The sequence below is a fragment of the Bos grunniens genome, chromosome 15, assembly GCF_055505025.1.
Source record: "Bos grunniens cultivar Pamir isolate PY7600 chromosome 15, Bosgru_T2T1.0, whole genome shotgun sequence".
NCBI lineage: Eukaryota > Metazoa > Chordata > Mammalia > Artiodactyla > Bovidae > Bos > Bos grunniens.
Window position 1 is genome coordinate 63,916,928 of NC_141179.1, and position 14,390 is coordinate 63,931,317.

Genomic DNA, 14,390 nt, shown 5'->3' on the forward strand with positions numbered 1-14,390 from the left:
TAATATAAAATGAATAATAAAAGAATGTTTTTAAAAAAGATTTTTAACTTTTAAGTCAATCATCTAAAATAGAGTCTAATAGAATTGGCATAAAATATTGTGTACCTATCAATATACAAAATAATTTTAATGCAAAGTGATTCATTTAATGCCTTGAAATGTCAGAAAAAATTATAACTATAATACAAATATCATTTTAGTAGGTTCTTAAGAATCTTAATTCACAATACAACGCTCAAAACTGACCAAAAACTATCACAAGTATACTGCAATGTTTCCATTTGTTTTTAAGATTACAAGTATCTGTCTGATGAAATTTTAAAGTGGAATAAAACAAAACACATTTTATGTTGCCTTTGATCTTTAACTTGTAGCTTTATCTCCCAGGTCAGAGGGTACATTATTCAATTTCACTATATTTTGTGTAAAACCACTGTAGCGTTGAAGATGACTTTCAGTACAAATGTCATGGTACTTAAAGCTAAACCGGAATCTAGTTTTTCAGCTCCTTAATTAAAATCATAGTTTAAAAGAGTCTGACAATATTATCTTTAGTCTTTCCAGTTGAACAGTGACAGAATTTTCAGATCTTTTATTCAATCAAGCTTAGCAATCTCTCTGAGGCTTTTATTTTCTAACCCATCAAAACATTTCAATAAGCAAAATATGTACTTTATATTTTTGTATTCAATGTCATAAGGAGTGATTTCTCATTTCTTACTTCTCATAGATATAATAGACAAACCTTACTCAAAAATTAGTTTCACTTGCCTTATGGTCTGCTCCAAAGAGAATGAAATAGCATAAAGATATCCAAAAAGTCCTCTTAAGATATAAGTGGACATGGGAGGATTTTGCTCAGTCAAAAATACAGAGAAAAAATTCTTTTGTATCAAATAGGGATAGAGAGAATATGAAAGTAAATATTTCCTAAAATATTGTTGTAAAAATGCAAATATTAATTTTACTATATTACATAAGAGGAATGTGCAACAAACAAACACTTGTTGAATGATAAAGGATGAGTACCATATCAAGTGCAGTATTCAAATGTTACTTCATATTATTTCAATTTTTCAGGCTAAAAGTAATAACTACACGTTTACACAAATACCTATGAAAGACATCATTAAAGTAAGGGATTTCACAGTTCTGATTTCACTTCTTTGTTGTTTAATTTTGATACAGACCTCTACCAACAATTCAGTAACTATGTTAAACTTATTTTATCCTATGTAAACACTGAGCCCTGGTGACTCAGATGGTAAAAAATCTGCCTGCAATGCAGGAGACCCAGATTCGATTCCTGGGTTGAGAAGATCCCCTGGAGAAGGGAATGGCAACCCACTCCAGTATTCCTACCTGGGAAATCCCATGGACAGAAGAGCCTGGCAGGCTACAGGCCATGGGGTTGCAAGACAGTGACTAACACACACACACACAGGTAAACACTGTGTAAACTGGAAATACACTTGTGAAATAATTCATTTAAGCTACATCTGAAATTGTAGTCCTTTAAAACGGATATCAATATCCAGTTTCAACTCCTTTTTACTATAAGTATCACATTAATTTGACAAAAATATTGTACACATTATGTACTAATTTGGGGTGAGTGGGTAAATATTTTGAAATTTCCTTACCATTTCACTCACTTTCTTCTGTAAAGAATATTTAGAAACCTTGAATAAAATAAGCAGAAAAAAACTTTGTTAAAACTTTTTAGCTATTTTCTATAAATTCCTTCTGAAACTAAAATTGTATGCTATATGACATTTATCTTCTATGCACTTCTTTCCAATGACATTTTTTCAAAGTGTTATTTGCCATAACTTTCTCATAACAAAATACATTTATTTATTCAACACATATTTACAGAGCAAGTACTATATGCCAGCCATTTTCCTAGGATCCTGTGATACAATAGCAAACCAAGTCCCTGTTCTTAACAAGCTTTCTGTCTAGTGGGGGTGGTGGCAGACAGACAATAGAATATAAGCAAAAAGTATAGAAATTAGAGAGTGAACAAATACTATGAAGAAAAATAAAGCAAGAAGAACAGCAAAGAACTCTAGGCAGGTTTGCTACTTAATATTAGCTCTTTTGTTGAAAAAATTTTGATAAAATAGATAAGCACAAGGAAAAATGTTACCTTAAAAAAAAACAATCCAGAAATAACAATCATTAATACCATAGTGTTTCCAGGTATTTTTCTATGTATTTTAAACAAGAGTCAGTGGGGGGTAGAATAATAATATATGTACTATTTTGTACTGTTATTTTTACTTAATATATAGCAAACACTTTTATATCACAAATTAATCTATAACACAAGTTTTTAATGGCTGAATAGTATTCCACTGTTTAACCTTCTACCATAGTTTTATCAAACTGCTATTTTTGTAGACTTACCCAGTTTTCAGTTCTATGAAAGAATTCTTCTTTCATATAAACATACTGTACCAAAAATAAACATGCTGCACCAAAAAAAAGTCTGTAGTTACCCATTTTAGCAGAATGAACCCCATGAAGCAGAACTCCTAAGATGTGTTCATTTTTATAGACTTAACAATTGTCATTACACATAATAGTCCTCCAGAGTGGTAGGCCAAGTTAAGCTCCAACTAGCCATGTATGAGTGCTTCTCTGCTTGCTCAGCAGTAAAGAATCTGCCTGCCAATACAGGAGATGTGGGTTTGATCTCTGGGTCAGGAAGATCCCCTGGAGAAGGAAACGACAACCCGACTCCAGTATTCTTGCCCAGGAAATCCCAGGACAGAGGAGCCAGGTGGGCTACAGTCCATGAGGTCACAGAGTCAGACATGACTGAGCGACTTAACAACAACAACAAAGCCATGTATGAGTGCTTATTTACTTGAACTCACCTAGTATTTGTTAAAATTTAAACAAGAGTTCACTACTTCACATTTCCTATAAAATAAATTCTTCAGCATGCTGCCTTGAGTAAGTTAATAATTTCATTTCATTTTGGTGTAATCAGTTATGTGTGATTCATTTCTTCAACAAACAATGAATGCTTACTATAAGTAAAGCACTCATGTAGACACTGAAGGTATAGTATTGGACCAAAAAATCCTGTCCAGTATAAATTCTGGGGAATGTAGATAATGAGCAATATAAATAAATTAAAATATATGGCTCTACTAGATATTGATAAGTGCTTAAGAAAAATAATAAATCAGGGAAGAGGATTACATAGATGGCCAGGAAGTCTTTCTGAAAGGACAACTTATGAGTAAAGACTCAACAGAAAGTAAGGAAGATTATTCCAGCAACTGCAAAGGCCCTAAGGTGAGAAAATGTCTTATGTAGTCATAGAACAGCAAGGACGCCAATATGGCTGGAAGGTTTAGTAAGCAAGGGGAAAAAAAAAAAACAGCAAAAACTGAGTTCAGAGGAGAGTAGTAGAGGGGGTAGGACCAAACCATTGTAGGTCTTATAGCACATGATAATGATTTCCACTGAATGAGACAGGAAGCCACTGAGGAGTAGCAAGCACAAATATGACATAACCTAACTTATTCTTTAAAAGGATCACTCTGTTATGTTAAAACTGAAGGAGAACAGAAGTGGCAGCAGGAAAAACATTTAATAAATGACTGCAATTGAGATGAAAGAGGATGATAAAAGAGGACCATTCTTGGTATACTCTGAGAGAAAAGCTAAAAAAAAAAAAAAAAAATCTGCAACAGGAAGAAAGAAGTTGTAATTAACAACAACAACAACAAAAAGACAAATAAGTTATTTAGTTTTCAGGGGGATGAGATTTTAAGAAATTAGTTTTATTTAGTTTTCAGGGGGATGAGATTTTAAGAAATTAGTTTTGAACATGTCAAGTTTCAGATGTCTTTTAGACATCCAATAGTCAATCCAGGCTGCTTCTGGAGCTGGAGATAAACATTTGGAAGCCCTTTGCATGTAGATCCCATTTTAAAGAAAAGACACTGGACGAGATCACAGTGTATTTTAGGGGAAACAGACAAAAGAAAAGTAAAAGGGTAGAAGTTAAGTGAAGTGAAAGTCTCTCAGTCGTGTCCAACTCTTTGAGACCCTATGGACTATACAGTCCTTGGAATTCTCCAGGCCAAAATACTGGAGTGGGTAGCCATTCCCTTCTCCAGGGTATCTTCTCAACCCGGGGATCAAACCCAGATCTCCCACATTACAGGTGGATTCTCTACCAGCTGAGCCACTAGGGAAGCCCACCTAGAAAAATAAGAAGAAAAAAAGAGACAATCCTTGGAACTCAGACCAGAATTATACCTTCAGTTTTCACAGCACTTTTCTGCCTCTAAATTGTGTGAATGTGTGAATATGTGAGTCAATTCCACATATCATCTCTACAGATATAGATATATGTGGGCTAAGTCACTTCAGTCATGTCCAACTCTTTGCAACCCTACAGACTGTAGCCTGCCAGGCTCCTTTGTCCATGGGGTTCTCCAGGCAAGAATACTGGAGTGGATTGGCATTTCTTCCTCCAGGGTATCTTTCTGACTCAGGGATGGAACCTGCATCTCTTACTTCTCTCCTGCATTGGCAGGTGGGTTCTTTACCAGTACCACCACCCGGGAAGCCCCTGTGTGTGTGTGTGTATATAATATTGGTTCTGTTTCCCAGGAGAACCCTCACTAATACAGCTAACATTTGCCAAAGAAAAAACTGATAAACAGAGCAAATTTACCAAATTTTTTCAGGTCACTGTCCTTGAAACATTAATATCCTGCATTAATATCCCTTTTATTCTTTCTGAATCATGACTCACAACTCTATTTTATTAACACCTCTAGAGCACTTCCCAACTTAAAAAACTACCATGTAGCTGCATCCCTATGACAAGTCAAATCTGAAAGTAACATTACTAGATTGACATGAAATTTTTATGGATGTTCTATAATGATTTTTCATTCTGAAATCACATAAAATGGGCTCACAATATCAGATATACGCATCTTTCTAACACAGGATAAAAAAGATACTAAGACTAATTAATGTATTAACTATAGAAGGCAATTTTAAAGATAAAGTACAAATGATTTCCTAGTTATCCCTCACTTTATGGAAAATTTTATGAAAAACTGACTGTAAAGTACATTTGTTTAGAGCAAATCTTTTTTCCCATTAACTTTCCATTAACTAGATTTATGTTACTTGAGAATAAATTTTTTTTAAATACTGTGATAAAAATATTTAACTTCTCACATTCCTGAACAAATCAGTCCCAAGTTCATTAGGTGGGGAAGAAGTGAAAGGGTCATGGCAGCAGCATTCCAGAACAGAGAATCAGGCCTGAATGGTGAGGCAATTTACTGTGGGGAGTCAAAAGCTGAGCAAGGTGGTTAGTAGGCAGTGTTGAAAAAGGGTGACCCAGGTATCAGAGTTGAAGCAGGGAAAAGAGGGTATCCACATTAGGAAGGAAGAAGTAGCAGAATGGTAGCCTGGTCACATATAGGGTAATTTATCAAATAAGTAAATCTATTAAGAATAAAGAAAGTCATATTTTTACTGTAAAAGAAAGGAAATATATAAATATTGAAGGGAAATAAAATTAACCTTGGGTTTTGGATTAGAATTGGAAATAATGTGAATTCATGGTTTTTGACATATATAGATTGATAAAGAAACAAACATAATTATAACTGCATGTTTATATATTTGTGTGTATATAAATACATACATCAATTCCCTAGCTCTGCCCATTGACAGGGTCTGAGACCACTGACACCCCAATAGTAATGAAGTGTAACAGTGCTGAGATCTGCATGTCTACATTCCATTTTACACTGAAAGGAACCAGGGCAATGTTGAGAAATAATTTATTCTAAGGCAAGGTTAGTTAAACTACAAGGTGATCCTGGTATATTTTGTTTTTACCTAACAGCAAGAAAACACTAAAGAATGATAAAGACATGTCCATAAGGCTAAAAAATCAGCCTGAATGGATAGCTACTGGCCAAACTAATGACAATCTGAGCACGGAAATAAAATAACTGAAATAACCAATTATCTGACAGGATTAAATTATAGGAGCAAGGCCTTATTTCTGTAATATTCCTGCCAAAAGTGCATAAACTGATTCTATTCATGAATAAATATCATATGAACAGAAATTGGGGGACATTCTACAAAATAACTGGTCTATGATCTTCAAGAGTTTCAAAGGCATAAAGCTCATGCAAAGACTGGGGAACTGTTACAGACTGAAAGAGATCAAAGAGACATGACAACTAAGAGTAACGTAAGATTTTAAACTGGATCCTTTTGCTAAGACAACTGGTAAAACCTGAATGGAACGTGAGAATTAGATTACAATTATATATCAAAATTAACTTTAAGATTTTATGGCTGTTATGGTTTTGCAAGAGAATGTCCTTGATTATAGGAGAGACAGTACAGTATTGGGGCAGATAGGGCATCAGATTGGCATATTACTTTTAAATCATTCAGGAAAATACATTCTGTAATGCAGAATTACTAAAGAATTGATATTTTTGAGCTGTGGTGTTAGAGAAGACTCTTGAGAGTCCCTTGGACTGCAAGGAGATCCAACCAGTCAATCCTAAAGGAAATCAACCCTGAATATTCATTCGAATGGCTGATGGCGAAGTGCCAATACTCTGGCCACCTGATGCAAAGAGCTGACTCATTGGAAAAGACCTTGATTCTGGGAAAGATTGAGGGCAGGAGGAGAAGGGGGCAACAGGGGATGAGATGGTTGGATAACATCACTGACTCAATCAACATGAGTTTGAGCAAACTCTAGGAAGTAGGGAAGGACAGAGAAGCCTGATGTGCTACAGTCCATGAGGTCACAAACAGTTGGATACAACTTAGCAACTGAACAAGAACAATGTATTTCTAACATCTCTGTAAGTTTATGATTCTCCAAACTACAAAATTATCCAAATATCTAAGAGTTCCTTATGGATAAATGTAGGAGAAGGGGACGACAGAGGATGAGATGACTGGATGGCATCACTGACCCAATGGACGTGAGTCTGAGTGAATTCCAGGAGATGGTAATGGACAGGGAGGCCTGGAGTGCTGTGATTCATGGGGTCGCAAAGAGTCGGACACGACTGAGCAACTGAACTGAAATGAATAGTAATTTGTTTACTCAACTACAATAACAATTTTAAAAATTTCTCTACTGGGATCATTTTTAACTAGATATCTGAGGTATGAAAAGAATCACTAAACTGTGTAACTACATAAACTTTAAATAGTAGCCTTAAACTTCTATTTCTTTTCCATCTATTTTAAAGAATATTTCTGGATATCACTATCAACTTCAGTTCCCTACATTTTTACTTTCTCATCAACAAGGTTAATAACATTTAAATTTTATTATGTAGTCATAATTAAGTCTTCCATGCTTTGCTTATAGGTTAATTCTTAAAAAATGAGAAGTCAACAGTGTTTATGTCATTAAAAACAATACAGATTTTTTTAAAGCAAAACCTAACAGGCTGTTAATACTACATTTTTTCTGGGACCAATATGCTATATGAAGGATGATTTTACTAGGGTCAGGACCTAAATATCTTCTCTTTTGTTTTAACCCATCAATTGCTCAAAACCACTCCGAACTGTAATTTACTTTATATCCTAGTTATAGAGTAATCTGTTTTCTCTGGAGTTTCTAATCACTTACTGCTTTGTTGTTACATTGCTGTTGTTGTTGAAACAAAATATAAGGACTTTTTACCATATCAGTATCTTCCAGCCTCTTATTCATCCAATCTGACAAACAGAATCCATGCCCTTCTTTTTACTGAAAACATTCTTCTTGGAACTCATTGACATTTTGTTTTACTTAATTTTTATTTACTTTGTTACATCAAAGTAACTAAGGAAATTCAAAATAAAAATTGCTTAATATCTCAAATGAGGAGAATCTAAACAATATTAAGACCATTTAATAACCTGAAAAAATATAGACTTAGATCCGTATCTCATACTGTGTTACAAAAGATAAACTTCAAATTGATCAAAGATACAATGTAAAATTTGAGTACATAGATGTAATAAAAGAAAACATGGGAAAATCCTTTTTATAACTTTGTAGTTGTGAATGCCTTTCTAACCATGACAAACTTCAAAAGCCATAAAAGGAAAATAATTTATAGCAAATGGTAAAAGTCAAACAAAATCAAAATACAAATGACAAACTGAAAAAAACATCTGAAGCCCAGAACACAAACAAAAAGGGCTTATTTCTGAGAAATAAAGAATTCACAGGCGTGTTATCAGAAAGATGGTAGATCAGGAGGACCCAGTCCTTTTCCCCCAATTCCACCTCCTCCACATGACTTAACAAGTACCTATGAATGATAACAGTTCTGGAAGACCTCTGGAGTACAATTAAGAAGCTGCAGGAACCCAGTAGAGCACCAAAAATCAAGGATGTCTGAACAGAAGTATAGGCAGCAATTCACCTGTGTCATTCCATCCTCTAGACTCACACAGCTTGGTGCCAAAAGAAACGCCCTCAACCACAACTCTCCTCAAATGGGAGAAAAGGAGAGCAGGAGGACACCAGCAGCCTTCACCACAAAGACCTCAACAGCCCTTATCACTACCATGGACATGAGTGAACTTCACCTCCAAGGACCCTTACAGTCTTTGCTATGTCCATACCTACTTGAGTTGATGGAGATCCCTGGAGCCCAGGACACTGTGCTCTTTCTTGGAGCCAGAGGCACCACTGCTCCCAAACCAAGTCAGAGCTGCCTGACCCAGCACTATACCTAGTACCACCACATACCCTACTCAACTAGCATTCTCACACCCACCAGTAGGTCAAGATTTATACTCACCAGAGCTAGTCCAAAAACACTGCTCCTTCAATGCACAAATACCAACAAAGGACTACAGGAACACAAAAATCAAGGAACCATGAAACCACCAAAGGAACTTTGCAAATTTCTAGTAACTGACTCCAAAGAATTAGAGATCTATGAACTACTTGACAAAGAACTCAGAATAATTGTTTTATAGAAGCTCAGCAAAGTTTAAGACAACACAGATAGAAAATTCAACAAAATTAGGGAAAAAAAAATTACATGAATAAAATGAGAAGTTCAATAGAGATAAAAATCACAAGGAAAGAACCAAAAACAAACAGAAAAAAAACTCTAGAGCTAAAGAACACAATGAATGAAATTAAAAATGTAATAGAGAGTTCCAACCAGCACACTCAATGAAAAAGGAGGAAAAAACCCCAGTGAACTCAAAGACAGGTCATTTTAAATTGACCAGTGAAAAGAAAAATGAATGAGAATGAAGAAAGCGTGTAAGATTCATGGAACACCCATCAAAAGATAAGACTTTTAAAAATCACTACAAAAACTTCAAATAAAAGAAGAGATGAAGAGATATATAAAACAACTGAAACAGAAACAGTCAACAGAATGACAATAGTAATTCCACACCAATTAATAATTACATTAAATGTAAGTAGATTAACTCTCCAGTAAAAAGGCATAGAGAGGCTAAATGAATTTCTAAAAAATCCAATGACATAGTATCTATAAGAGACTCAATGTAGATTTAAGAACACACATAGACTAAAAATAAAAAGATGAAAAGACATACCAAAGAGTAATCAAAAGAAAGCAGAGTGGCTAAACTTATATAAGATAAAATTGCCTGAAGTCACTCAGTTGTGTCTGACTTTTTGTGACCCCATGGACTGTAGTCTGCCAGGCTCCTCCATCCATGGAATTTTCCAGGCAAGGATATTGGAGTGGTTTGCCATTTCCTTCTCCAGGGGATCTTCCTGACCCAGAGATTGAACCCAGGACTCCTGTACTGCTCCTGATGCTGCTGCTAAGTCACTTCAGTCATGTTCGACTCTGTGCAACCTCATGGACGGCAGCCCACCAGGCTCCCCCATCCCTGGGATTCTCCAGGCAAGAACACTGGAGTGGTTTGCCATTTCCTTCTCCAATGCATGAACGTGAAAAGTGAAAGTGAAGTCGTTCAGTCGTGTAGTCTCTTAGCGACCCCATAGACTGCAGCCTACCAGGATCCTCCGTCTATGGGACGCTCCAGGCAAGAGTACTAGAGTGGCTTGCCATTGCCTTCTCCTGCACTGCAGGCAGACTCTTTACCATCTGAGCCACCAGGGAAGCCCCATCAGATAAAATAAATTAAGTCAAAACTGTCTCTAAAGACAAAGAAGGTCATTATATAGTGCTCAAGAGTCAGTTTGGAAGATGCAATAAATATATATGTATCCAACATCAAAGCACTTAAATATGCAAAGCAAATATCAATAGACTTGAAGGGAGAAATCAACAAAAACACAATAATGGTGGAGACTCCAATACCTTACTTTGCATACAGATAGAAGAAAGAAAATTAATAAAGAAACAGTTGACTTGAACTTCACTATAGATCAAATGGACCTAACAGACATATACAGAAGTTTCACTCAAAGGAAGAAGAATACACATTCTTCTCAAGCACACATGGAACATTCTCCAAGATAGAGCATATGTCTATCATATGGTCTATCACAGAAAAATCAACTTTAATGTGATAGGCCACAAAAAAGTCTTACATTTAAGAAGATGGAAAGCATTCCAAATATTTTTTCTGGTCACAATGGAATAAAATTAGAAATTATTAACAGTAAGAAAATAGAAAATTTACGAATACTTGGAAAATAAATAACAAATTCTTGAACATTCATTATTTTTTAAAAAAGGATAATTTTAAAAATAATCTCAAGACAAAATGAAAACAGTAACACAACATACAAAAACTTATGGAATGCACCAAAAGCAATATAATAGAAGATTTCATAATGATAAATGCCTACATTAAAAAAAAAAAAAACCTCACACAATCTAACTTTACATCTCAAAGAACTAGGAAAATAAAAAAAGAACTAGCCAAAATCAGCAGAAGGAAGAAAACAGTAGAATTTAAACAGAAATAAATCAAATAGCAAATAGAAAAACAATAGAAAAAATCAACAAAACTAAGACTTAGTTTTTTGGGAAGAATAAGCAAAACTGACAAACCGTTAGCTAGACTAAGAAAAAGACAGAAGACTCAAGTAAACAAAATTAGAAATGAAAAGGAGACATTACAGTGGACACCTCAGAAATAAAAAGTATCATAAGAGACTATTAAAAACAACTATATGCCAATAAATTCTCCCATTAGAAGAAGTGGATAAATTCCCAGAAAAACACAACCTACCAAAACTGAATTTGAATGAACTAAAAAGTTTGAACATACTGATAGCAAATGAGGACACTGAATCAGTAATTTAAAACCTCCCAACAAAGAAAACCCCAGGACTAGATGGCTTTGTGGAAGAATTCTACCAAACATTCCAAGAAGATTTAACAGAAATCCTTCGTATATCCTTCCAAAATGCAGAGCAGGGAACACTTCCAAACTCATTTTATGAGGCCAGCATCATTCTGACAGCAAAACCAGACAAAGACACTATTAGAAAACTATAAGCCAGTAGCCCTGATGAACAAAGATGCAAAAATCTTTAATAAAATTCTAGAATATCAAATTCAAGAGCATATTAAAAGGACCATACACCATTATCAAATGCACTTCAATCCCTGGGATAAAAGGATAGTCAACCATATGCAAATCAACCAATGAGATACACCACACTGACAAAATGAAAGGAAAAAACCACACGTTCATCTCAATAGACACAGAAAAAGCATTTGATGAAATTCAACACCCATTCACGTTAAAAAACTCTCAACAAAATAGGTATGTAAGAAACATGTGTATGCTCAGTTGCTAAGTTGTGTCGGACTCTTTGCAACCCCAAGGGCTGCAACCCGTCAGGCTCCTCTGTTCATGGGATTTCCTAGGCAAGAATACTGGAGTGAGTTGCTACTTCCTTCTCCAGGGGATCTTCCTGATCCAGGGACTGAACCCATGTCTCCTGCATTGGCAGGTGTATTCTTTACCACTGGACACCAGGGAAGGCCATATAAGAAAGTTACCTCAGCACCATAAAGGTCATATATAAAAAACTCACAGTGGTCATCATAATCAATCCTGTATAAGGCATGAGTGCCTATTCTCACCACTTCTATTCAACAGAGTACTAGAAGTCCTAGCCAGAGCAATGAAAAAAGAAAAAAAAAAATGAAAGGCATCCAAAACACAAAGGAAGAAGTAAGATTATCGATATTTTGAGGTTAACATAATCATGTACATAGAAAACCTTAAAAGCGCAACAAAACCTGTTAGAGCTAATAAATGAATTCAGCAAAACTGAGGATACAAAATCAACATACAAAAATCAGCCACAATTCTATAAGCAAAAAAAAAAAAAAAAATTTGAAAAGAAAATTAAGAAAATCACAATAGCAACAAAATGAATAACATATTTAGGAACAGATTTAAGCAAAGTGGTAAAGCTTGTACATTGAATACTATAAAACACTGATAAAAAGAAATTTAAAAGACATATATAAATTTGATGGTTGAATGGCATCGTCAACTCAATGGGCATGAGTCCGAGCAAACTCCAGCAGACAGTGAAAGACAGGAAAGCCCGGTAGGCTGCAGTCCATGGGGCCACAAAGAGTCGGACATGACAGCAAATGAACAACAACAAATATAAATGCAAAGGAATCTTGTATTCATGGATGGAAAAATTAATATTGCTTAAATGTCTATATTACCCAAAGTGGTCTACAGATTCAGTGCAATCCTTATCTAAATCACATTGCCAATCTCTACAGAAATAGAAAAAAAAATCCTAAATTTATGTAGAACCATAAAAGACCCTAAATGCCCAAAGCAATCTTAAGCAAGATGGAAAAAAATCGAAGAAATCATACTTCCTGATCCCAAAATATATTTCAAAGCTATAGTAATCAAAGCAGCATGGTACTGACAAGAAACAAAACAAAACAAAAACCAACAAGAGACATATCAACCAATGGAACAGACTAGAAAGCCCAGAAATAAATCCACATGTCTGTAGCCAACTGATCTTTGACAAGAACACCAAGAACACATAATGGAGAAATGACAGTCTTCAATAAATGGTGTTGGAAAAACTGGATATCCACATACAGAACAAGGAAATTGGACCCATATCTCAAACAATGCACAAGATTTCATACCATAAACAAAAATCAACACAAAACAGATTAAAGACTTAAATACTGAAGCCATAAAACTACTAAAAGGAAACACAGGAGCTTCTCTTAGTCTAAGCAGTGATTTTTTTAGATATGACACCAAAAGACCAGGCAACAAAAACAAAAATAGAAAAGCGGGACTGCATGAAACTAAAAAGGTTCTGCACAGCAAAGGAAATAATCAACGGAGTGAAAAGGCAACCCACACAATGAGAGAAACATTTGCAAACCATGTATCTGATTAGGGATTAATATCCAAAATATAGGTGCTGCCCAGATGGGAGAGTGGTAAAGAATCCACCTGCCAATGCAGGAGATACAAGATATGTGGGTTCAATCCCTGGGTCAGAAGATCCCCTGGAGTAGGAAATGGCAAGCTGCTCTAGTATCCTTGCCTGAAAAATCCCATGGACAGAGGAGCCTGGCAGGCTACAGTCCATGGGACCACAAAGAGTCAGACACGACTGAGTGATTGAGCATGCACACAGAGACACACACACAGACACACACACACACACACACACACATACACATCCAAAACATAGAAGGAATTCATACATACATACTCAGTATCAGAAACCCCCAAATAACCCAATTAAAAATTGAGTTGAGGAACTAAATAGACATTTTCTCAAAGGAAGACATACAAATGACTAACAGGAATATGAAAACATGCTCATCATTACAATAATCAGGGCAATGCAAACCAAACTCATAATGAGGTTATTAACTCACACCTAATAGAATGGCTGTTCTACAGGCTGTTCTCTGTCTAAAAAGACAAGAGATAAGAATTGTTGGCAAACATATGGAGAAAAGGAGTGCTTGTCCTTACTGGAATCAGACTAAAGGAAGAAAGCTTGTCAACTGCTTAAACAAATGCATAGTATGGTATGAATTATCTGATTAAGGTAGTAACCATCAGAATCCTTCCATTGTGAAAATATACTTTGTTCTTTATAATTATCTGTAAGTGGTACTCTGAAATCATATGAATATCTTTTCCCTCAAAACTCTCTACTTAACTTTTTATTTAGTTTAGAATGTAAACTCCACAAGGGCAGAGGATAAAAGTTCCTTTTATTCACTGCTGTATTCCCAGTGCTTAAAGAAGCATTTAGCACATGCTGCTGCTGCTGCTAAGTTGCTTCAGTTGTGTCCGACTCTGTGCGACCCCACAGACGGCAGCCCACCAGGCTCCCCTGTCCCTGGGATTCTCCAGGC

The 14,390-nt window shown here is 35.5% G+C and overlaps 1 protein-coding gene across 50 annotated transcripts in view; it reads right to left on the reverse strand.

Annotated features, from left to right (window-relative positions):
• CCDC73 (coiled-coil domain containing 73) overlaps positions 1-14,390 on the reverse strand; it is a 153,583-nt gene that overhangs the window by 67,571 nt on the left and 71,622 nt on the right. For 42 of the 50 annotated variants that reach the window (XR_015142222.1, XR_015142226.1, XR_015142221.1 and 39 more), the window contains one exon: positions 1,644-1,682. The exons of the other annotated variants lie outside the window; for them this stretch is intronic. Coding sequence is in view for 34 of the 42 variants with exons in the window: in XM_086341021.1 (XP_086197147.1) it covers positions 1,644-1,682 (39 nt within the window). In the remaining 8 variants the exon portion in view is untranslated. The remainder of the gene's footprint in view (positions 1-1,643; positions 1,683-14,390) is intronic. 50 annotated transcript variants of the gene reach the window in all.